This window comes from Sapajus apella, unplaced genomic scaffold (assembly GCF_009761245.1).
Source record: "Sapajus apella isolate SASKATOON/1434 unplaced genomic scaffold, GSC_monkey_1.0 scaffold33, whole genome shotgun sequence".
NCBI classification, from domain to species: Eukaryota; Metazoa; Chordata; class Mammalia; order Primates; family Cebidae; genus Sapajus; species Sapajus apella.
The window spans coordinates 6,879,869-6,905,690 of record NW_022436973.1 but is presented as its reverse complement, the minus strand read 5'-3'; the positions used below and the strand labels follow the sequence as shown (position 1 = coordinate 6,905,690).

General features: G+C 50.9%; 1 protein-coding gene across 7 annotated transcripts in view; it reads left to right on the top strand.

Moving 5' to 3' along the window:
• Positions 1–25,822, top strand: part of DLGAP4 (DLG associated protein 4) — a 225,538-nt gene that overhangs the window by 122,835 nt on the left and 76,881 nt on the right. For 6 of the 7 annotated variants that reach the window (XM_032295038.1, XM_032295037.1, XM_032295040.1 and 3 more), the window contains exons 4-7: positions 2,979–3,220; positions 6,917–7,031; positions 9,874–9,924; positions 14,349–14,589. In XM_032295038.1, the coding sequence (XP_032150929.1) occupies positions 2,979–3,220; positions 6,917–7,031; positions 9,874–9,924; positions 14,349–14,589 (649 nt within the window). The remainder of the gene's footprint in view (positions 1–2,978; positions 3,221–6,916; positions 7,032–9,873; positions 9,925–14,348; positions 14,590–25,822) is intronic. The other variant, XM_032295036.1, reaches the window with a different exon arrangement.

The window sequence follows — 25,822 nt, the reverse complement described above, 5'->3', positions numbered from 1 at the left end:
GACCACATCCGATGCAGCCATGTGTCCCCAAGGCCCAGGACAGGGTCTAGCGTGCAGGAAGTGCTCAGGAAATGTGAGTGAGGGAGGGGAAGATGGACAGATGGACAATTAAATGAACAGAGTTGGAAATAAAGACACAGTCCCAAAGATCAGGACACTGGGAAAGACATGGACGGTCATGTCAGTGTCGGCAGCACCAAGAGCTGCAGGAGCCCAAGGGGTCCTAATCCAGCTTGAGGGAATAGCCTTCTCCCTTCAAATGCTAACACTGATCGGGGAACTTGCTGTACACCATGGTCACATGGCTTGAAAGTGGCAGAAGGCTGAGACATCACTGTGGCTGCACATTTCCCCATGGCTCTCAAGGGCAGGGTGAGGGGCTGTGAACTGGATGGCTCCCCAGGGCAAAGCCAGGCTGTGGGTAGAAATTATAGGAAGCAGATTTTAGGTGGAAGCAGCTGCTTCTGTAGGTAGTGAGCATCTCATCTCAAGGGGAATGCAAGCGTAGGCCTGGCCAGCCCTTGAGAACTCTGATGAGAATAATTTTTTTTTTATTTTAGGCAGAGTTTCGCTCTTGTTGCCCAGGTTGGAGTACAGTGACACAATCTAGGCTCATTGCAACCTCTGCCCCTCCACCTGCTTCAAGTGATTCTCCTGCCTCAGGCTCTCGAGTAGCTGGGCTTACAGGCACCCACTACCATGCCCAACTAATTTTTTGTATTTTTAATGGAGATGGGGTTTCATCATGTTGGCCAGGCTGGTTTTGAACTCCTGACCTCTGGTGATCCAGTTGCCTCAGCCTCCCAAAGTGCAGGGCCTGAGCCACCTCGTCCAGCCTTTTTTTTGTTTCGTTTTTTGTTTCTTTTTTTGAGATGGAGTTTTACACTGTCACCCAGGCTGGAGTGCAATGGGATTATCTTGGCTCACTGCAACCTCTGCCTCCTGGGTTCCAGTGATTTTCCCTGCCTCAGCCTCCCAAGTAGCTGGGATTACAGGCATAAGCCACCACACCCGGCCAATTTTTGTATTTTTAGTAGAGACAGGGTTTCATCATATTGGCCAGGGTGGTCTCAAATTCCTGACCTCAGATAACCACCCACCTCAGCCTCCCAAATGCTGGGATTACAGGCATGAGCCACTGCGCCCAGCCATGAGATGCATTTTGAATGAGATGATCTTTAGGGTCTAACAAAGCCCTGAGTTCTTCTCATTTTGTACGAAATTCCAGAAACAGTGGGACCATTTTCTTTTTCAATATGAGGAAACTGAAATCCAGGCAGCACTTGATATGTTTAGGGCTCTTGTAGTTCTAAAACTGCTTCCTTGGTTTAGAACCATTAAAGAGGGTGATATGTGACCTGGCTTCCTCTCAAAATGGTGTAGTTGGGTCCGATCATGTAACAGTGCCGCAGAAATACCAGGAGAGGGTGGCCCTGTGGGCTCTGGAGTTTGTGCTGCCTGCTTGGGTGACAGGAGATGAGTGGGTGGCTTAGCAACAGTTTCTGAGCAGGGATGTACAAGGCCACATTCCCAAGGGACAGCAGGGATAGTGGAGCTGGACTAGCAAGTGACTTGTGGGTAGAATGCACTGGCCCTAGGCTGGGCAGTCTGCTGGGGAGTTATGGGAAGGCTGGACGGCGCTGGTGTGGGAGAACTGGATGGCACCTTTCCTTTGTGGAAAGTGGGCTCCTGGCACAGAGGGCACAGAGAAGGGTGCGGTACCTGTGTGGGTGTCGCCCTTGGGGTGTGTGCATTTGTGTATGCAACAGAGAGTGGGCATGCTGTGTACACTGAATGTGTGGGCTTGGGCATCTACGGTGACATGTGCAGCCCTACTGAGGGATATGCTGTGTGCATGCTGACTTGGGGACAGTGCAAAGTGGATACACGTTGAGATGTGTGTCCACAGTGCAGTAGTTGCTGGTGCGAATGTCTAGAGGGAGGGTAGTGGGAAGGTGGGTGTGCTCTGTGTATATGTTGCATACTTGTGGAGGAGTTGCCGTGATGAAGTGGCTGCTGGTGTGTGTCCTTGGTGAAGTATGTGGTACACTGGGGGTACTCCCTGAGGGGCATGGGGCATATGCTTGTTCTGTACCTATTGAGATATGTGTACAGGATGAGGCAGGTTCACTCTGTGCACAGGCTGTGTGTAAGTGCTGAGATGTGTGCAATTTTCATCTCACAGTGGCCATCCACTGTGTTTCCATAACAGGGTAAATGAATGGTGAGGAATGTTGCTTGTGTGCCCTGCCCTGGGACAGCCAGCAGAGCCCAGCCTCAAAAGGGCAGGGGAGGTCCCCTCGGTTGGCTACTGCCACCATAAAGACTGGAGACTCAGGGACCAGGGCTGCCCTCACAGCCGTCACCTTACCTGCCCTATCACAGCCATGGACAGTCACTGAAGTTTGGATGGGAAAACTGAGCCCTTTTTCCAGCTCTCCCCGTGGCTACCTCACCCAGGGAAACCCCTCTGCTCTCTGTACCTCAGTTTCCCCACCTGTGGGACAAAGAATAGCCATTGGCTCTGGGACCCCATGCCCCCCATGCTGATGTGCCAGGATCCTCTGATTCCCCCATCCTAGGCCTGGCGTCCCTCAGGCCTGGTGTTCCCATCTGTGCTATGGGATCATAAGCATCTCCCGAGACAGCCCAAGGGACATGACTGTGGGGCTCCATAGAGATGGCTACAGTGGAGGCCATTGTGCCAACAGGGCCTAGGGCATTGCTTCTGGGGCAAACCGAGCCTGAGATCCATGGAGAAATCCGAGGCTGGAGAGGCTCTGAAACCTGGGTATTCCTCCCAGCCCAGGGCTCTGCTCTGCTGCCCGTAGTTTCAAAGGCGGGAAACCCAGCACGTGAGGCTGAACTCTCCAAGGAACGAGGGAGCTTCAGGTCCCGGAGATGGGGGTTGTCGCCCTCTGCTCATTTTCCACGGTGGCCCTGCTGAGTCCTGTGCCCCATCCTTGCCCCATCCCCAGGTGCCCGGCGGCGGCGGCGAGTGGAGCACTGCGCTGCTGTCCCCACGCGAGACGGATGCCGCGGCCGAGGGCCCCATCCCGTGCCGGCGCATGCGCAGCGGCAGCTACATCAAGGCCATGGGCGACGAGGACAGCGATGAGTCCGGCGGCAGTCCCAAGCCCTCACCCAAGACCGCAGCGCGGCGCCAGAGCTATCTGAGGGCCACGCAGCAGTCGCTGGGAGAGCAGAGCAACCCCCGCAGGTGAAAGCGCAGCTCCACCCCTAGGGTCCCACCCACAGGCAAGCCCCGCCCACTGAGTCCGGCTATCCGAGAACCTCCCATTAAAATAAGCCCCGCCCGGCGCGGTGTCTCACGCCTGTAATCCCAGCACTTTGGGAAGTCGAGGCCGATGGATCACTTGAGATCAGGAGTTCGAAACCAGAATGGCCAACATGGTGAAACCCCGTCTCTACTAAAAATACAAAAATTAGCTGGGCGTGGCGGCAGGCACCTGTAATCCCAGCTACTCAGGAGGCTGAGGCAGGAGAATTGCTTGAACCCGGGAGGTGGAGGTTGCAGTGAGCCGAGATCGTGCCACTGCACTCCACCCTGGGCGACAAAGGGAGACTCAGACTCAAAAACAAAAAGAACAGCCCCGTCCGCGTGGAAGCCCTGCCCAGGGACATTTCTCGCCCCTACGGGTGAGCCCCGCCCACTTGTGAGCCCTCCCGGGGAAAACCTCTTTCAGTAAGTACAAGTCCTGCTCACCCGCAAGCCTCGCCCACTAGATGAATCCTCACAGGTATGCCCCACCGTGGGAGCCTCACCTTCCTCCCATTCGGCCGCCCCCAGAAAGCCCAGACCACAGATGAATCCTGTCCCTCAGCTTCAGATCCAGGTGAACTCGCTGCTATAATGATCCAGGCCCCCTAAGTGAACACGCCGTCAGGTTAGCTCCCTCAATGAGATCCTCAGACTGGCCCTGCACTCTGATGAATTGACTTCTAATAGCCCCGCCAATTGGAGAACCACCCCCTGAGCCCCGCCCACAGTTCAGCCCTGACCACAGGTGAGCCGCATCCTTTGGTAAACCCGGATAATGAAAAATCACCCTCAGGGTATAGGTCCAGGGAAACCCCTCCCACAGGAGCCACATCCCCAGGTAAGTTCCACTCCCACAGGGGAACTGTCCCAGGGAATCTTGGTCTCCAGGTTAGGAGAACCTGCCCTGAGTGAGTGCATCACCTGTAACAGCACTGCCCAGGGAAGGCCAGAGCCCTCTCTACTCTTGCCACTGTAACTGATCCCTGAGGGGAGCTCTGAGATGGGGGAGGGAGGTGAATCCAGAAGCCAAAGAGTAATGGACAGCCTTTGCCTGTCCCAGTGCCTTCCTGAAATTCACCAGCCAACCCCTATGGTGTTGTGCTGTAAGATTTGGAGCAGTGAGAGAGAACAAGCTTATTCCTAGATCTTCAACTACAGGCGACAGGAGCCAAGGCTTCCTGGAGGAGGTGGCCTGAGAAGCCTGGGACAGAGGGAAGAGAACAGGTCAGGTAACACTGGTACCTAGGCAGGAAGAAGGCAGTGTTCTCGGAGCAGCCAGGAGTCTAGGTGGCTGGGCAGAAGACAGGGAACGGCCTCCAGTTTGCAATTCAGGATACCACCAGCCATTCCCAGGTCTGTCCCTGTCTGAACCTTAGTTTCTCCATCTTTTTGGGGGGGTTGGGGGTGGGGAACAGGGTCTCACTATGTCACCAGGTTGGAGTGCAGTAGTGCAATCATGGCTCACTGCAACCTCAACCTCCTGTGCTCAAGCGATCCTCCCACCTCAGCATCCTGAGTAACTGGGACTACAGGCATGGGCTACCATGCCCAGCTAATTTTTTTTTTCTAGGTGGAGTTTTCTTCTTGTTGCCCAGGCTGGAGTACAGTGGCGTGATCTCGGCTTACTGCAACCTCCACCTCCCGGGATTCAAGCGATTCCCCTGCCTCAGCCACCCTAGTCTGGGATTACAGGTGCCCACTACCATGCCCAGCTAATTTTTTGTATTTTTAGTAGAGACGGGATTTCATTATGTTGGCCAGGCTGGTCTCAAACTCCTGATCTCACACAATCCACTTGCCTTGGCCTCCCAAAGTTCTGGGATTACAGGCATGAGCCACTATGCCCAGCCAATTTTTTTTTTTCTCTATTATTCTTCTCCACCTTGGTGGAGAACAACAGCCAAATTTTTTAAAATAATTTTTTGTGGCTGGGTGTGGTGGCTCACACCTATAATCCCAGCACTTTGGGAGGCCAAGGCAGGCAGATCACTTGGGGTCAGGAGTTAGACACCAGCCTGGTCAACATGGCAAAACCACATCTCTACTAAAAATATAAACATTAGAGGAGCTTGGTGGTGCACGCCTGTAATACCAGCTACTAGGGAGGTTGAGGCACAAGAGTCATTTGAATCTGGGAGGCAGAGGTTGCAGGGAGCTGAGATAGTATCACTGCACTCCAGCCTGGGCAACACAGCAAGACTCTGTCCCCCTCACAAGAAAAAAAAAAAAAAGAAATATATATATATGGAGAGAGAGAGAAAAGTTGGGGCCTCACTATGTTGCCCAGAGTGGTGCTGAACTCCTCGGCTCAAGTGATCCTTCTGCCTTGGCCTCCCAAAATGCTGGGATTATAGGTGTGAGCCACCATGCCTGGTCAGTTTCCCCATCTTTTTGTTGGAGACGGAGTCTCACTCTGTCGCCCAGGCTGGAGTGCAGTGGCACAAACTCGGCTCACTGCAACCTGTACCTCCCAGGTTCAAGCAATTCTCCTGCCTCAGCCTCCCAGGTAGCTGGGATTAGAGGTGCACAGCACCATGCCCAGCTAATTTTTGTATTTTAGTAGACACAGGGTTTCACCATGTTGGCCAGGCTGGTCTTGAATTTCTGACCTCAGGTGATCTGCCTGCCTTGGTCTCCCAAAGTGCTAGGATTACAGGCATGAGCCACTGCACCCAGCCCAGTTTCCCCATCTTTAAGTGAAGAGGCTGAGCTGGAGGATCTCTAAGATCCCTTCTAGTACTGAGATCCTACAGTTCTATGAGTCAGTGGGCACTAAGGTGGGAAAGGCAGGAAGCCTGGGGTTTAGGCCTAGAATTCGGGGGAAGCAATACTAACAGTAGTAGTAGTAGCAGTAATGGTTAACAGCTGCTGTGTGTTAGCACTTGCCCACTGGCCACTGTGCCTGACCTGGTACCCTTTAATCTGCATTACTGAATGAATCCTCACTGCTGCCCCAGCAAGCAGGCAGTGTCATCCACATTTTAGAGATGAGGCAACTGAAACTTGAGTAAGGAGTCATGACTTGCCCAGGGCCACCCAGTAGAGAAAGCTGGATTCCAATCCAAACCCTTCTGTATCAGGGGCCCGAGCTATAGGATGCTTGGATTTTATCCCCAGAACAAGGATTGGGAGAGGCCCAGGGTCAGGTAGATGTGAGACAGATTGAAGAGCTGGGGCCATGGAAGTACTGGGTAAGTCTAGGGGCCTGATAGAAGCCACTTGAACGTCGCAGCAGAGCTGATACCCTTTGGGAGCCCCAGACTGTAGAACTTGATCCACTTCTATCCAGCCTCTGGAAATGTTCCGAGTTTGCAGGGAGGAAGGAAAGGAGCTGTAGAATTGGGCAGAGCGAGCCTTGGGCCTTAAACAATCAAATGCAGGCTGGTGCTGCCACCCCGTGGCTGCAGGGGGCATCACAGGTGCGGACCACCTGTGCATCACAGATGGTCAAGGCCTCCAAAAGTTGGGTGTTCTCCCTTTGCTCATCACCCCCACACTGCCTAGGCTGGCAGTGACTTCCGTTTTTCCCTCTGCCACTGGATGACCATGGCCAGTCTTTTTCCCTCTGGGCCTCAGTTTCCCAGGCTGAACAATGGGTGGGCTGAGCCCTGTCTGCTCCCCACTCCCCACCAGGAGTCTGGACCGCCTGGATTCAGTGGACATGCTGCTGCCCTCCAAGTGTCCAAGCTGGGAAGAGGACTACACCCCCGTCAGCGACAGCCTCAATGACTCCAGCTGCATCAGCCAGGTGAGGGTAGCAGGCAGGCTGGAGGGTCAGGGGGCTTGGGAGAGCACTGACTCCCATCTGGGAGGAGGACTGATGTCCAGGCCGAGCCCCTGCTGAGTGACCCTCAGATGTCTGCACTGTGCTTCTGTTTGGCCCTTGTTCCCAAAGCCTCCTGTATGTGTCTCTGCCCCACCAACTGTCCTGTGGCTAGAGAGCACAGTTATGAGGCCTGACCCAGGATGCCAAGGAAAGAAGCCCACACCACCGCTGTAAACACAGGCTGCCAGCGGGGCACTGGGCCGTGTCACTTCTCATTGGGTTCAGAACCATGAGGATAGGGAACTGGAGACCTGGGTTTGAGTCCTAGTTTTGTCACTTGACAGTATGAACCCAGGATAGTCACCTTCCCTTCCTGAGCCTCGGTTTCCTGATTTACCAGAGGAGGGTGAACATTTCTATTCAGGGGCTGTTGAGAAGAATAAGTGGAATCGTGATTGCCATGTGCTCAGCAGGAGGCAGCTGCCTTTCTGGTTATTATTAGCATCTTGTGTGACCTCCAGCAAGTGACTGCTCTACTTTGGACCTCTATGCCCACCTGCTCAGTGGGCAGTTGGGCTCCCAGGTGCAGGCAGCTCTGCCTGTGTCAGTGAGGAGCACACTGTGCTGCACATTGCATTCTTATGACACCCTCTCAACCTTCAGCTCCTTGAGTCCCCCACCACCCCTAGAGGTGGCCTTGTTTTCCATATCCCCATTTCATAGGTGAGGCAACTGAGGCTGGGAGAGGTGAGGTCATGCAGCTAGGAGAACTCAAAGTTGGTCAGGGATCTGGAGCTGTCCAACTCGGACCTGGACCTCAGCTCCTGCCATGTACTCAGCACTTTAGGGTTTGCAAAGGGAGAACCAGCTAGAACCGAAAGGCACCCCTATGGCGTGGATGGGGAGATGAGGCCCCAAGAGGGGCAGACCCCTGCTAGTAGTAGTAGACAGTGGGCCAGCGAGGTGCAGGCCCAGGGCCAGGGCTAGAGGACAGCTTAGAAGGTGTTGGGACCCCCAACTCCTCACAACTCCATTATTCCTGGCCTGGCCAAGCCCCTCCTCCAGCCCCTGAGACATGGGGAAAGGTAGAGTGCCCCAGCCCTGGGAACCCCCTGCCCCTGCCACCCTCATCCAGGCCCCACCAAGTCACACCTGAATGGCTGTTCTCCAATCCATACTCAGTGGCAAAGGGAGCTGTCAAAGCCACACCCCTGCTCCAAACCCTCCCTTGGCTCCCACCTGTTCCGGCAGGAAAGACAGAGTCCTTCCTTGGACCTGCGAAGCCCTGTAAGACTTAGGCCCTGCCTCCCTGTCAGACCCCGTCCCTTGCCCTGCTCCAGCCACACCGGCCTCCTTTCTGCTCCTGCAGGCCACATCATTCTGCCCCGAGCTCTCTGCTCTTGCTGTTCCCTCTTGCAGGAGCTCTCTTCTCAAATCTTTGCACAACTGGCTCCTCCTCGAGTTTCAGGTCTTGGCTCGAATATCACCTCCTCATAGAGGCCGCCTGTGATCGCTGTGTGTAAAGTAGCCCTCCCAGGTGCTGTTCCCTTACCCCTGCTTAACTATCACTGCCTGGAATTAGAATCATTTGCTTATTTACTGAATGTCTGTCTCCCTCTTAAAACTGGGATCTCCTGGGGGTGGGGCCCTTGCTGTCTTGTTCCCTGCAGTGTCCTCAGCACCTGGCACAGTGCCTGGCACAGGGCAGATGCTCAGTAGGTGTTTGAGGAGTAGATGGAATCCTTCCCTGTCTCTCCCATCCCACCACGTTCTCTCGTCTCAGTCTTCCCCTCTGTGTCTGTCTCCGTCTGTTCTTCTCTCTTTCTTCTCTCTGCCCTCATTCACATTTTTCTCTGACTCTCTCCAGTGTGTCTCCATCTCCATGTCTCTCTCTGTGTCTGTCTGTCCCTCTGCACATCCCATCTCCACCCCCGCCTGGGCCTGGCACCTGGGACACCTTTGACCTCTAACTATACAAAAAGGCTTATGAACAGGCCAGGCTGGGACCCCAGCAGGCCTCACCCACCACCCGCTGCCCAGTCCCGGTTCTCTCCTAGTCCAGGATCCTCTGACCCCTCACAGCCTCACCCTGGAAGCTTGAGTGACCGAAGCCACATATTTGGCTCCAAAGTCAGAGATATCTGAGCCTGGGGAAGAGCAGGCTCTGGGGTCCATTCCTAATCTGTATCTCCAGGTGGGCTGCCTGCCAGATAAGAGGCAGCAGGCAGAGCATCCATGGTTCCAGGGGCTAGACCTAAAGAAGGATTTTTATTTAATTTATTTTTATTTTTATGTGTTTATTTTTTTGAGATGGAGTTTCACTCTTGTTGCCTAGGCTGGCTGGAGTGCAGTGGCATGATCTTGGCTCACTACAACCTCCATCTCCCAGGTTGAAGTGATTCTCCTGTCTCAGCCTCCCAAGTAGCAGGGATTACAGGCATGCACCACCACGCCTGGCTAATTTTGTGTTTTTAGTAAAGACGGGGTTTCTCCATGTTGGTCAGGGTGGTCTCAAACTCTGGACCTCAGGTGATCTGCCTGCCTTGGCTTCCCAAAGTGCTGGGATTACAGGCATGAACCACCATGCCCAGCCAAGCAGGACTTTGAAACAGCAGATTATAGTCCTCGGTAATGCCCAGCCCCAGAAGGAGTGAGCCTCCCATCCCTGGAAGAAGCCAAGTGAGACCTCCTAGCCCTGGGTCCCAGCCAGTCTGGGGAGGAGGTTATACCAGCCAGCTTCAAGTTTCCTTGCAACTGACTCTGAATCCCCCACCCCAGCCCCAGCCCTGACCCTCCCATAACCCTCACCCTCTCTTTCCTGCAGATTTTTGGACAGGCCTCCCTGATCCCCCAGTTGTTTGGCCATGATCAGCAGGTCAGTATGTTTGCCCTTCTCTTGCACCCCGATCCCAGTATCTAGGCCTGGGTCTTAGGCCTGCCCTCTAGGTGGTCCCAGCACCCAGCCCAGGCCAGTACAAGCAGAGCTATTACCAGGAATGCCACTTCCAATGGATGGAGTTAGGTTCACATTGGTGTTCTGACCCTCCTCCCCTACCCTTATTGCTTCACCTCTGTGTGCCTCAGTTTCTTCCTCTCAAAAATGAAGAATGAGACACGTGCTGTGGATGGGACAAGAAATAACTCCAGGACTCCTGCCCTCCTCTCCTGAAAAGCCCGAGTCAGGCCCGGGGAGACTGTTTGAGTCAGACAGGTCAGGGGCTGGGGGCTGGTGATATTAGCTTCTAGGACCCAGCCCCCAGATCCCTTGACGTTTTTCCTTTCTGGAGCCCCAGGGCGGCATTTAAGGATGTTGGGGTGTCGGAGTGAGTGTGGAGACTTTCCAGCTTCACACAGGTTGGCGAGATGGTGCCACTCATGGTACTGTCTGGCTGCCTGGAGGGCACCGCCTCCCAGACACTACTATCCTGCCCCTGCATGTGGCTCCCTCCTCCCTCCAAAGCCAAAGACCAAAAACCAGGGGCAAGAAAAGTACTTCGAGATCAACCCCACTTTGTAGCCAGGAGGGGACAAGGGACTTGTGAAGGCCACACATCCCACAGGGGCAAAACTAAGGCCAGACCTCCAGCTCCTAATTCCAGCTGTGGATGCCTCGTGGGACCCTCTCCCCCATGTCACAGGAGCTGTATGTTCCTCTTGAACACGATTCAAGAAGTTGTTTAAAGAGCCCACAGTGGGGCAAGCAACCTCTTCTGCACCTACCTTTAATAGACGAGTGGTAAGGGTGTGATGTGTTTGTTTTTGTTTGTTTTTTGAGACGGAGTTTCACTCTTGTTACCCAGGCTGGAGTGCAATGGCGCAATCTCGGCTCACCGCAACCTCCGCCTCCTGGGTTCAGGCAATTCTCTTGCCTCAGCCTCCTGAGTAGCTGGGATTACAGGCACGCGCCACCATGCCCAGCTGATTTTTTGTATTTTTAGTAGAGACGGGGTTTCACCATGTTGACCAGGATGGTCTCAATCTCTTGACCTCGTGATCCACCCGCCTCGGCCTCCCAAAGTGCTGGGATTACAGGCGTGAGCCACCGCGCCCGGCCGATGTGATGTGTTAACATACAAAGCCCCCAGAACAGTGCCCCCCACACAGTAAATCCTCAGTGATACACACACCAGAAGCGCTGACCAGCTGGCCTCTGCACCAACAGCTTGAGAGCATCTTAACCAACGTTGACAGACTCCACGAGCTACCCTATATTCGTGGGTGGAGGTTACTAGGTGCATATTCTCTCAGTCCATATCCTAAGACTGTCATATAAATTCTCATTTCATCTTGCCCACACCCTGTGAAATGGGGACTATAGTTAGCCCCATTTTATAGGTGGGGAACCTGAGGCACAAAGTGATTAAGTGACTTGCCTACATTCATATTTCGAGGAAATGGTGGGCCCAGGGTTGGACCCCTGGCAGTCTAGTTCCAGAGCCTTGTGGTTCCTGTGCCACTCTGAAGTGAGACCTCATGCCCCGAGCAGTCGCAAGGGTCTCTGCATAACTTCAGGTTGCAGTTTTGGAGGAGAAACACCTATCTCTTTAACACTCCTTCCGAGTGAATTTGGGTATGCCACATGGCCTATATTTTAATTTATCAGTGCTGTACAGTAGAACTTGGCAGTGATAGAAATGTTCTTTAATCCACACTGTCCAACAAGGTAGCCATTAGCTATATGTGACTTTATTTATTTGTTTATTTTTGAGATAGGGTCTAACTCTGTAACCCAGGCTTAGTGCAGTAGTGCGATCATGGCTCACTGCAGCCTTGACCTCCCAGGCTCTGGTGAACGTCCCACCTCAGCCTCCCAAATATCTGGGACTACAGGTGTGCACCACCATGGTTGGCTAATTTTTTATAAGAGACAGGGTCTCGTTATGTTGCTTAGGCTGGTCTCAAACTCCTGAACACAAGTGAATCCTCCCATGTCAGCCTTCCAAAGTGCTGGGATAACAGGTGTGAGCCACTGTGACTGGCCTGCCTGTGGTCTTGAGCAAGTCAAATGTCAAATGTGGCTACTGTGACTATGGAACTTTATTTAATTTTAATCAATTTTTTTTCTTTTTCTTTTTTTTTTTTTTGAGATGGAGTCTTGCTCGGTTGCCCAGGCTGGAGTGCAGTGGCACGATCTTGGCCCACTGCACCCTCCGCCTCCAGGGTTCAAGTGATTCTCTTGCCTCAGCCTCCCAAGTAGCCAGGACTGCAGGTGCCTGCCACCACACCCAGCTAATTTTTGGTATTTTTAGTAGAGATGAGGTTTCACTGTGTTAGCCAGGATGGTCTCCATCTCCTAACCTCATGATCCACCTGCCCTGGCCTCCCAAAGTGCTGGGATTACAGGTGTGAGCCACCATGGCCAGCCCTTTTTTTTTTTTTTTTTTTTTTTTTTGGGACGGAGTCTTAGGTGAAAGTCTTGTTCTTTCATCCAGGGTGGAGTGTAGTGGCCCAGTCTCCACTCACTGCAACCTCCTCCCCCAGGGTTCAAGTGATTATCCTGCCTCAGCCTCCCAAGTAGCTGGGACCACCGGCATGTGCCACCACACCTGATCAGTTTTTGGATTTTTAGTAGAGACAGGGTTTCATCATGTTGGCCAGGCTGTTCTCAAACTCCTGACCTCAAGTGATCTATTCGCCGTGGCCTCCCAACGTGCTGGGATTACAGGCATGAGCCACCATGCCTGGCCTAATCAATTATTTTTGAAAAAAATTTTTTTAGAGACAGGACCTTGCTTTGTCCCCCAGGCTGGAGTGCAGTATCACAGTCATAGTTTACTGCAGCCTCAAACTCCTGGGCTCAAGTAGCTGGGACTTGAGGTGCATACTACCACACCTGGCTAATTTTTGTATTTGTAATTTCTTTTGTAGAGCTGAGGTCTCACTGTGTTGCCCAGGGTGAATTTTAATTTATACCTTAATAGCCACACATAGCTCGTGGCCGCCATATTGAAATGCACAGATGGGGACAGGGGTTAAAAAAAAAAAAAAAAAAAAGAAATGTACAGATTTAGACCTTTCCATCCTCCCTCCAAATTGGGTGAACACCCATCTAGTTGTTTGATCTGATGCAGTCTCAGATGAATACACAAACATCCATTTCATGTAGATGAGGAGAAACTGACCCAGAGAAGATAGTGATGGCCTGAGGTTACACAGCTGAGTGGGACACAGCTGGCACCAGGACCAGATCAACCCTTTCCTCCACATGGTCATTCAGCTTGTGCCCCTCCCACTTTGGCCCAGGCCAACCCCCAGGACGTCCACATCTTTGGCCAACTGACTCCCCAGCTTATCCTCTGTGGTCTTCAGTTACCAACATGGCCTGAGACATGGGTAAGATGGCCCCTCCAGGACCCTCAAAGGGTATGTGCATGGTGAGACCCCTCAATGCTCACACCCTTGGCTTCAGATTTGCGGGGTCCTAGACAGTCATTTGTGGAGAAATACTTAGGAACTACCTACATGAAGTTGAACTAGATGCAAGATAGCAGATAGCATACACACCACCATTTTCCATCGTGTCCATGGCAGACATCATTAATCAATCCTCACTGCAACTACCCTTATTCCAGTTTTATTTTCTCCTGCCAGACGATTGCTTCAGCTTCATCTCTGGCCTCTGCCTCCATTCCAGACCCCTTTCCTAACATCCATTCTGTATACCAAGGCTGGATTAATCTTCCTTAAATACATATTTGGAGTGTTGGCTCTGCTACTTCCTCACTGGGTACCCCTGGCGAGTGACTTCCCCTTACTGACCCCCTTGGTTTCTTTCCTTGTAAAATAAAGGGATTGGACCATCAGATGGTAAATATCCAGCATACCTACTACCACCCCCATTCCAACATTCAGGACAGACATTACTAGTTGATTATAGATCTCTTTCTTTTATTTTTTTATTATTTTTTATTTTTTTCTGAGATGGAGTTTTGCTCTTGCTGCCCAGGCTGGAGTGCAATGGTGAGACCTTTGCTCATTACAACCTCTGTGATTATAGATCTCTTTCCCACTGAATTCATAATGTAACCTTAGAATCTACTATTAATCAGTGTGGACCCTGATTTTTATCAGTTAACATCCTGTGATATTCCAACTTTGTCCTCATTATAGAGATGGGAAAATTGAGGCCCAGAGAGGTAGAGCTGTTTCTTTCTTAAGGGCTCCATCTGCCAGTCCCATACCCTGAGTGAGATGGAGCTGAGTGGGCTGAGGTCAGGCCCCACAGACCATCCAGCCCTGCAACTAAGCCCACTATCAAGAACTTCTCTCCCCGCCTCATGCCTGCCTTTGCCTGGACAGGTACGGGAGGCAGAGCTGAGTGACCAGTATGAGGCAGCCTGCGAGTCAGCCTGCAGTGAGGCGGAGTCCACAGCGGCGGAGACCCTTGACTTGCCACTGCCCAGCTACTTCCGCTCCCGTAGCCACAGCTACCTGCGTGCCATCCAGGCAGGCTGCTCGCAGGAGGAAGACAGTGTCTCCCTGCAGTCCCTCTCCCCACCACCCAGTACTGGCAGCCTCAGCAATAGTCGCACGCTTCCAAGTGAGTACTGTGAAGAGAGAAGGGTTTTTTTTCTTCTTTTCAAGGTGACCCTAAGGACAATGCCTGGTGGGCCAGCCTGGGAGGATTCAGGGAGGAATCTGTCTCGCGCTGACCTGCACCAGGGGAATGGTTGGGAGCAAAAGCAGAAGGCCTTGGAGCTGAACTTCTAGCCTCCTGGCCACTAGAGCTCAAATGGGGGTCCCAGAGGCAGATACCATCCCTGGTGGGCATGGGAGGTGTTGGAGGGGCTGGAGCTTGTGGGGTCCTTGGTTGCTCCTTGGCTCAGAGCAGCCACCTGCTGTAGTTAGGGTTTATGGAAACCCAACCTGTTGGAATTAGGTCAGGGGAGGTTGGAACCTACCTACAGAGAAGCCTGCAGTGAGGGTGGGGTCTGCACTGAGCCTTCTCAAAGGGATGTGTTTGCAGGCTTCTCTCATATTCACAATCAGGGAATACCTTCTGGATTCTTGGATGTTTTTTTTTTGTTGTTGTTGTTGTTGCTTTTGAGAGTCTTACTCTGTTACCCAGGCTGGAGTACAGTGGCATGATCTTGGCCAACTGCAACCTCTGCCTCCCAAGTTCAAGCAATTCTCCTTCTTCAGCCCCCTGAGCAGCTGGAATTTCAAGCATGTGCCACCACGCCTGGCTAATTTTTTTTATTTTTAGTAGAGATGGGATTTCACCATGTTGGCCAGACTGGTCTTGAACTGCTGTCCTCAAGATATCCGCCCACCTCAGCCTCCCAGAGTGCTGGGATTATAGACAGGAGCCACCCTGCCCGGCCCTGGATTCCTGTTCTAAATCATCTGAAGATAACCCACATGTGGTCAGAGAAAAAAGGGGTCCCTGTGTACCTGAGCAAGCCATGAAATAATAGAAAATTGCATGTTCTCGCTTATAAGTGGGAGTTAAACAAGGAGAACACATGGACACAGGAAGGGAAACATCACACACCTGGGCCTTTCGGGGGCTGGGGGACAAGGGGAGAGAGAGCATTAGAACAAACACCTAATGCATCCAGGCTTAAAACCTAAATGACGGGTTGATAGGTGCAGCAAACCACCATGGCACATGTATACCTATGTAACAAACCTGAACTTAAAAAAAAAAAAAAACATTAAAATGGTCAAAAAAGGCCGGGCACGGTGGCTCACGCCTATAATCCCAGCACTTTGGGAGGCCAAGGTGGGTGGATCACGAGGTCAAGAGATTGAGACCATCCTGGTCAACAAGGTGAAACCTCGTCTCTAATAAAAATACAAAAATTAGCTGGGCATGATGGTGCGTGCCTGTAGTCCCAGCTACTCGGGAGGCTAAGGCAGGAGAATTGCTTGAACCCAGGAGGCGGAGGTTGCGGTGAGCCGAGATCGTGCCATTGCACTCCAGTCTGGGCAACAACAGCGAAACTCCGTCTCAAAAAAAAAAAAAAAAAAGGTAAAAAAAAAAAAAAGAAATAATAGAAAATTAGCTGGGCTCGGTGGCTCATGCCTATAATCCTAACATTTTGGGAGGCTGAGGCAGATCACTTGACCCCAGGAGTTGGAGACCAGCCTGGGCAACATGATGAAACCCTGACTCTAAAAAACTAAAAAAATTAGCCGGGTGCAGTGGCTCACACCTGTAATCCCAGCACTTTGGGAGGCTGAGGCATGCAGATCATGAGGTCAGGAGATCCAGACCATTCTGGCCAACACGATGAAACCCTGTCTCTACTAAAAATACAAAAACATTGGCTGGGCATGGTGGCACACGCCTGTAGTCCCAGCTACTCGGGAGGCTGAGGCAAGAGAATTGCTTGAACCCAGGAGGCAGATATTTCAGTGAGCCAACCACTGCACTACAGCCTAGGTGACAGTGCGAGACTCTATCTCAAAAATAAATAAATAAATAAGCCGGGCATGGTGGCTTACGCCTGTAATCCCAGCACTTTGGGAGGCAGGTAGATCATGATGTCAGGAGTTCAAGACAAGTCTGAGCAACATGGTGAAACCCTGTCTCTACTAAAAATACAAAAATTCGCCAGGCATGGTGGTATGCGTGTAATCCCAGCTACTCAGGAGGCTGAGGCAGGAGAATCACTTTAACCTGGGAGGTGGAGGTTGCAGCAAGCTGAGATCTTGCCACTGCACTCCAGCCTGAGCTACTGAGTGAGACTCGTGTCTCAAAAAAATAAATAAATAAAAATAAGATTAAAATTAAAAATTATCTGGTTGGGTTGGCATACACCTGTGGTCCTTGATACTCAGGAGGCTGAGGTAGGAGGGTTGCCAGAGCCCAGGAGGTCAAAGATGCAGTGAGCTGTGTTCACACCACTGCACTTCAGCCTGGTAGACAGAGGGAGACCTTGTCTCAAAATAATAGTAATAGAAATTCAAAGCCAAGGAAAAACAGCACAATTTATGGTTTATCAATAATAGAGAGAGATTTGAGTTTCCTATGGCAAGCTGGTTTTCCTCCCAGAGCCTCAGTTTCTGCATCTATAAATTGAGGGCATAAGCCAGACCCCAGGGAACTCTTAGGGAGATGAAATAAGACTGCGCATATGACGTGTTTAGTCAGAGCCTTGCTTGTGGTAGGAGCTTGGTAAGTGGTAGCTGTTATTATTGGTTCTCCGACCTGATTCTGAGCTTCCTGAAAAATCAAAAGCAATTGTGGGGTGGGCATGGCAGCTCACACCTGTAATCTCAGCACTTTGGAAGGCCAAGGCAGGCCTTGAGGTCAGGAGTTCAAGACCAGCCTGGCCACCATGGCAAAACCCCATCTCTACTAAACATACAAAAATTAGCTGGGTGTGGTGGTATGCACCTGTAGTTCTAGCTACTCGGGAGGCTGAGGTATGGGAATCACTTCAACCCAGGAGGCAGAGGCAGTGAGCCAAGATTGAGCCACTGCACACCAGCCTGGGCAACAGAGCGAGACCCTGTCTTTTAAAAAAAAAAAAAAAAAAAAGCCAGGCGCAGTAGCTCACACCCGTAATCTCAGCACTTTGGGAGACTGAGGTAGGTGGATCACCTGAGGTCAGAAGTTTGAGACCATCCCGACCAACATGGTGAAACCCCGTCTCTGTCAAAAGTACAAAACTTTGCTGGATTTGCTGGGGGGCGCCTGTAATGCCAGCTACTCTGGAGGCTGAGGCAGGAGAATCACTAGAACCCAGAGGCGGAGGTTGCAGTGAGCCAAGACTGAGCTATTGCACTCCAGCCTGGGGGACGGAGCAAGACTCCATCTCAAAAAAAAAAAGCAACTGGGGTTCGATTGTTGTAGGAAGGGAGGCACTGTTTCAAGTGCTCAACTGCTGTTGGATGTAAATAAATGAACTTGAATCCCGCAGATATTCTATATACAGGTAACCAGTTTATTGACTGAATGAGCTTCTATTCGCAGGAGGCAAAGCAAAAAACAACTCTCTCACTATTGCTTGTCGTACCCTCTCTGATCTCCCTGCCCTGCCAGTGGGTTATATCGGGGGCAGATCCTTGAGCTTTTCCAGCCACTTTTAAGATTTAAGAAATGGTCTCGTTTTCAGATAGTAAGGGTCCAATCTGGTCTGATTTCAAAACTTCATTCTTGTCCACCCCAAATGTCACACACCCGCAGCTGGGGCTTGACCTCAGCTGGGAAGCCTATAGCGGGGAGCTGGGTATGGTGATCGGTGTCTTCTCTGTTCTTTGTTCACCTCGGTCTGTTTCTGGTTCCTCCACTTGGGAAGGGTAGGTAGCTACAGAGGTGTTGTCTGGCTCTTTCTCCCACGCTGCAGGGGCGCCCAGTGCCTTCTTTCCTGGCACGGGCAATCTTCCTTCACCTCACTGCTTCTTCTTTCCCCTCAGCTTCTCCATCTGGCAGTCTGCCTCCTCCCCACTCAGCTTCTTTTTGCTAGGGGACTTAACCCTGGTAGCCAGGCATCTTTGGTAGAATCCTCTGAAGACAACTCCAGCCGTACTTTCCCTCTTGGTGATCACTTAACTCACTTGAAAACAAGGGCCTTTACCTTGTGGGACTCTGAAAGTACAGACTGAGAGTCTGCTACAGCCTTCCTTCTAGACCTGCTGCCAGCCTCTCCACCTTCAAGGTCTCCAAACAGGAGCCGAGGCCCAGGTTCCGTGGCCTCCAAATCCAGAAGAGCTGTCCCAGGCTGTCCCAGGCACTCTGCTACAGTTCCAAAGGGGCCTTGGGTGAAGGATGATATCCCCCATATTCTCACACCCATGTAAAGTTCTCTAAGCATGAAGTGGGCCTGGTGGAATAGACAGCACCCCTAGCAATTCTCTTCAAATAAACCATCCTTTACCAATTTTTCCAACCCCAGTCACTCATGAATGGACTGAAGACAGAGGATGGGCTACAAGTCCCAGTAGTGCCTGGCTCCCTGTATTGGTCAGCTCTTGCTACAATAATGCTGCATAACAAACCACCACAAAATCAGTGTAATATAACAATTCACATTTATTTCTTGCTCCCAAGTTTGTCAGTTGGGAAAGTTGTACTCTACATGTCTCATCCTCCTCCTGGGACTAAAGGACCCTCCTGGGATCAGTGGTCTAGCCAAGATATATTCTCCTTATGGTGATGGCAGAAGACAGAATAGCAAGCCTAACTAACCACACAAGCACATTTTAAGGCCTCTGCTCATGTCACACCTGCTAAGATCCTATTGGCTAACACAAGTTGTATGACTGAGCTCACAGACAAGCGTTGAAGAAGTACCTGCTCACCTCTGTGAAGGAAACTATATTCATATGGCAAAGGGTGTGGCTACAGGGAGGGGAAAAGAATCAGGGTCTGCCTGGGCATGGTGGCTCACACATGTAATCCCAGCACTTTGGGAGGCCAAGGCAGGTGGATCACTTGAGGCCAGAAGTTCAAGACCAGCCTTGCCAGCATGGCAAAACCCCATCTATACTAAAAGTACAAAAATTAGCCGGGAGTTATGGTGCCCACCTGTAATTCCAGCTACTCGGGAGGCTGAGGCAGGAGAATTGCTTAAACCCAAGAAGTTGAGGTTGTAGTAAGCAGAGATCTATCATTGCACTCCAGCCTGGGCAACAAGAGTGAGACTTAAAAAAAAAGGAAAGAAAGAATCAGGGTCAACAATTCAACGTTCCATGATCCACTATCTTGACTGTATTTACTCACACGCTTCCCATGTGGAAAACGTTTATTCCCAAGACCCCCAAAAGTCTCATCCAATCATGAGATTGGATCAGACTCTTAATCTTAAGATCTACGTCAGGTCTGAATGTGGCTTCTGTCGAACTGACATGCGCACACACACACACACACACACACACACACACACACACTTTTTTTTTTAATTTTCTCTTTCTTTTTTTGAGACAGAGTTTCACTCTTGTTGCCAGGCTGGAGTGCAATGGCGAGATCTCAGCTCACCGCAACATCCGCCTCCTGGGTTTAAGTAATTCTCCTGCCTCAGCCTCCTGAATAGCTGGGATTACAGACATGCACCACCATGCCCGGCTAATATCGTATTTTTAGTAGAGACCTGGTTGGGCTGGTCTCCAACTCCCGACCTCAGGTGATCCGCCTGCCTTGACCTCCCAGAGGGCTAGGATTACAGGCGTGAGCCACTGCACCCAGCACATGACTTATAATTTTTTAAAGAAATTACTTATCTACCCCACAGTCCAACCCTCCCCAACCACACAGCGTACATTGGTGAAATAAGGACAGGATAACTGCAATTTACACTCCTGTTCAGGAATGGGGAAAATAGAGATTCAGAGACTTACTGATCCATGGCAATTCTGAAGTTCTTCTGAGCAACAGTTGGGCAAATGCATTGAGCTTTGTTGATTAGATCCAAGTTCTACTCCCTAGGGTTGATTTTCCAGTCTACTGTTCTCCACAGAGAACAGTAGACTGGTTCTGCTCTCTGAAAGCCCTTCCTTCTCCATCAGCATTTTTGGCGACTTCTAAAGAGAACTTGGAGAATATAGCCTTGGGCAAGCTGAATACCTTTCTTAGCTTGCTTCCTTCGGAAAGAAAGTTAGGGACCTAGATGTCTTTTGCATCTTGAATGGTCTTATTCCCTTTAGCCTAACCTGGTCAATCTTACCTATGCACCTGCCTCAAACGCTTGATGAATTTTCTATGTATTTGATTTCATGTAACTTAAAGTGCGAAAAACCACACCCACAATTATTTTTGAGTCATGCCTCTCTCTTGACTTAATTATGCCTACTTTGGGCTTTTGTGGGACCGTGTCCTTAAGCTTTGTGTAGGCCCTTTTGACCAGATAATAGCATCTGCTACCTGGTATCTTACTATTTTTATTTTTTTATTTTTATTTTTTTGTTTGAGACAGAGTCTCGCTCTCTGTCACCTAGGATGAAGTGCAGTGGCACAATCTCCGCTCACTGCAACCTCCCAGGTTTAAGCAATTCTTATGCCTCAGCCTCCCAAGTAGCTGGGACTACCCGTGTGTGCCACTACGCCCAGCTAATTTTTGTGTTTTTAGCAGAGTTTCACCATGTTGGCCAGGCTGGTGTTACACTGACCTCAAGTGATCCACCCGCCTCAGCCTCCCACCTTGATTTGACTTGATTTGTCCAAATACCTTATCTTAACTGGCCATGACCTTGGTTTGATCTTTGCCCTGAGGCTATATCTTTTTTTTTGTTTGTTTTTGGAGATGAAGTTTCACTCTTGTTGCTCAGGCTGCAGTGCAATGGCACAATCTTGGCTCACCGCAACTTCTGCCTCCCAGGTTCAAGTGATTCTCCTGGCTCAGCCTCCCTGAGTAGTAGCTGGGATTACAGGCATGTGCCACCATGCCTGGCTAATTTTGAATTTTTAGTAGAAATGGGGTTTCTCCATGTTAGTCAGGCTGGTCTCAAACTCCTGACCTCAGGTGATCCAGCCACCCTGGCTTCCCAAAGTGCTGGGATTACAGGCATGAGCCACGACACCTGATGAGTCTATATCTTTTTTTTTTTTTGAGACGGAGTCTGACTCTATCAGCTGGGCTGGAGTGCAATGGCACAGTCTCGGCTCACTGCAACCTCCACCTCCCAGGTTCAGGTGATTCTTCTTCCTTAGCCTCCCAAGTAGCTGGGATTATAGGTGCCCACCACCACGGCTGGCTAATTTTTATATTTTAGTAGAGATGGGGTTTTACCATGTTGATCAGGCTGGTTTCAAACTCCTGACCTCAAGTGATCCACCTGCCTGTATCTTAATCTGACAATGGTTTACTGTGTGGAGGGGCTGGAGTTGACGAATTTATTTTCCAACTAAGCAAGTTCTGGTCTTCTTCCCCTTCCTCTAAACACTCCTTGAAGATTGGCTATTGACTTTTTTAGACAGAATCTCCATGTGTCACCCAGGCATGGGTGCAGTGGCATGGTCATAGCTCAACATAGCCTCAACCTCCCAGGTTCAAGCAATCCTCCTGCCGCCTAAGCCTCCTGAGTAGCTGGGACCAGAGGCATGCACTACCATGCCTGGCTAATTTTTAGATTTCTTGTAGAGATGGGGTCTCCTTATGTTGCACCAGGCTGGTCTTGAACTCCTGGGCTCAAGCAATCCTTCCACCTTGGCCTTCCAAAGTACTGGGATTAGAGGTGTGAGCCACGGCACGAGGCCTGGCTATTTATTTATTTATTTAATTTTATTTTTTTAAAGATGGGGTTTCACCATGATGGCCAGGCTGGTCTTGAACTCCTGACCTCAGGTGATCCACCCACCTCGGCCTCCCAAAGTGCTAGGATTACAGGCATGAGCCACCGCCCCCTGCCTGGCTATTTCTTATGAGTTCCGCTTTTTCTTGTAAATCTTTTCTATTTCTTTTGAGTTTATCTTTTCCTTGTAAATTTTTTTTTGAGACAGAGTCTCACTCTGTTGCCCAGGCTGAAGTATATGATCTTGACTCACTAAAACCGCTACCTTGTGAGTTCAAGCAATTCTCCTGTCTTAGCCTCCCAGGTAGTAGGATTATAGTCATGTTACACCCAGCTAACTTCCATATTTTTAGTAAAGATGGGGTTTCACCATGTTGGTCAGGCTGGTCTCGAACTCCTGACCTCAGGTGATTTGCCTGCCTCAGCCTCCCAAAGTGCTGGGATTACAGGCATGAACCACTGCACTTAGTTTTTTTCTTGTAAGTCTTTTTAAGTCTTTTTTTTTTTTTTTTTGAGACAGAGTCTCACTCTGCTGCTCAGGCTGGAGTGCAATGGCACAATCTCTGCTCACTGCAAACTCTACTTCCCAGGTTCAAGCCATTCTTCTGCCTCAGCCTCCCAAGTAGCTGGGATTATAGGCACGTGCCACCATGCCTGGCTAATTTTTGTATTTTTAGTAGAGATGGGGTTTCACCACGTTGGCCAGGCTGGTCTCAAACTCCTGACCTCAAGTGATATGCCCTTCCTGGCCTCCCAAAGTGCTGGGGTTACAGGCATGAGCCACCATACCTGTCCCCTTTTTCTTGTAAGTCTTTAACAAATGCAGCCAAAAGGAGCAAGCTCAGGCCAAGTACACTGCTGAGCACAGTGCTATAATCCCAGCACTTTCAGAGGCTGAGGTAGGAGGATCTCTTGAGGCCAGAAGTTCAAGACCAACCTCAGCAAAATAGTGAGACCTTATCTCTACAAAAAATAATTTTTTCATTAGCCACTGTACTTTCAGCCTGGATGAGAGATCAATACCCTGTCTAAAAAGAAAAAGAGGCTGGTACAGTGGCTCATACTATAATCCCAGTGCTTTGGGAGACCAAGGTGGGAGGATCACTTGAGCCCAGGAGTTCAAGACCAGTCTGGGCAACAGTGAGAACCTGTATCACAAAATAAAAAATTAGCTGGGCATGGTAGTTGCAGCTACTCAGGAGGCTGAGGTGGGATTTGCTTGAACCTGGGAGGTCAGGCTGCAGTGAGTTATAATCATGCCACTGTACTCCAGCCTGGGTAACAGATTGAGACCCTGTCTTAAAAAAAAAAAAAAAAAAAGAGGCTGGGCACCGTGGCTCATGTCTGTAATCCCAGCAGTTTGGGAGGCGAAGACGGATGGATCACTTGAGGTCAGGAGTTCGAGACCAGCCTGGCCAACATGGCAAAATCCTGTCTCCACTAAAAATACAAAAATTAGCTGGGCGTGGTGCTGGGCACCTGTAATTCCAGCTACTCGGGAGGCTGAGGCAGGAGAATCACTTGAACTCAGGAGGCGGAGGTCGCAGTGAGCTGAGATCACGCCATTGTACTTTAGCCTGGGCTACAAGAGGGAAATTCCATCTCAAAAAAAAAAAAAAATTAGCCAGGCATGGTGGCCCACACCTATAATTCCAGCTGCTCAGGAGGCTGAGGCAGAAGAATCACTTGAACCTGGGAGGTGGAGGCTGTGGTAAGCTAGGATCGCATGACTATACTCCAGCCTGGGTGACAAAGAGAGACTCCACCTGAAAAAAAAAGGGCACTCCTTAAGACACTTAACTGCCAACTGTTGAAAATTGTCATGATGTACACTTTTTATTAGAATAAGGCCCTTTACCTCCATCTGCCAGAAATTTATCATAATAATTATATAATTGAATTATGTCTATGAGGTGAATGGCTCCCCATGTGTACAACCTTATATGGCAAATCTGCCCCTAATCACTCCCTCCACAGACAAACACCAGCACACACAGGCACATCCTCACCTCTGCACATCCAGCCACTATCTCCCTGCAGGGTCACCCCTGCTCAGAAGGCCACACTCTTATTTTTCAGCATCTGCCTCCATGGGGTAAGCAATCAGGTCCTGTCCCCACCCCTAGGGTTGTTCTGAGCCCCCAAGTTGCTGAGGGGCGCGAAAGCTCCGTTCCTTTCACAGGAGCATCTGTGCACTCTGGCCCTGTGCAGGCTGGTGGGTAGATGTGGGGGAGCGGCAGTTAGGGAGGCAGTGAGAGCCCCTCTCAAGCAGAGCGTGGGCAGGGTGAGGAGCTGCCTGCCTGCCCGCATGCCCACCCACGTGGGTCTGGCCAATTCCTCACTGCCAGTGCCACTACTGTTGTCCCTGTTCTCCCTCCCCCTGTCTGACCCAGATTCTACATTCCAGAAATAGCTCTGGCAGGTGACTGGCAGGCGGGGTCAGCTCCAGCTGGGATGGCGGGAGAAACAGCCGCTGTGGATGGGTGCTCCTCCCCAGCCAAAGGACCTATCTGGGAGGCAGTTTGGGGGTGCCATCATTCCGCAGTCTGCCCCCTCCTGCCTCTCCTTTCTTTATGCCTCTGAGAAAAAGAAGAAAGAACAGCCTCCCTCCTCCTCCCTCCCTCCTTTTACTCTGCGCATCTCCCTGTCTTTCTTCCAGCTTCCCCTCCCTCTCGCTCTTTCTCCCCCCGCCATCTTTGCCTTCTGTCTGTCTCCCTCAGTTCTCTGCTTCTCCCTCCCACCCTCTCTGCGTTCCTTCCCTCTCAGTTTCTGGCCCTCCTCCCCATCCTCCCTTTCTATGTCTCTCTTCCTCCCTCTGAATCACAAGGAGGCTGTGATGACAGCCAGGGCCTGGGCAGGCATGGTGGTGGGCTGCAGGGTACACCCCCACTTCTGCCAGCTGCATTCTCTGAACCTGGGTGTGTGCAGGCACACAGGCACACATACTTGGGCTCACTCCCTGACAGTACTTGTGGCTCTAGGCTGAGCTGGGATGGACTCCAGGCCCGGGAACCACCCTTGCTCCTTGCTCAGGAACCCTGAGTTCTGTGTCACTCTGAGTGGGTACCTGCCGTTCTCTCGGCCTCACAGTCTCCATCTGTGTTGTGAGGCTTTGGTTTGGGGACCCACGGGTACCTGCCATCTGTGACAATCCAGTCACCAGCTCCTGTGCCTGCCCCTCTTTGTCCCTTCTTCCATTTCTTCTCTGATTGACTGCCCTCCTACCCCTAACGACTCCCCAACCCCATATACAGGAACGGAGGCTGATAAAACTGCAGTACACAGTCAACCCTCCAGTCAACCCTGTCCCCCAAGCCTACCCTGGGCCGACCCATCCCCTCTCTGTGGTTACTCCACCGCAGGCTCTTGTCAGCCCAGTCCATCCAGTCCTCACGGTGTCAGGGTTAAGAGGAACCTGAAAGACCATCATATCCAGAGATTGTAAATGGACTTCAACCATGTGTCATCTCTGATCCCTGGAGCTCAGTTCTGAGATTTGGTCAAGCAGAGAAATGTGCCACCATCGATTAGAGATGCCTGCTGTAGTCAGAATAGTATGTATGTCTCCAATTCCTGATCTAACCCACTTATCTCAA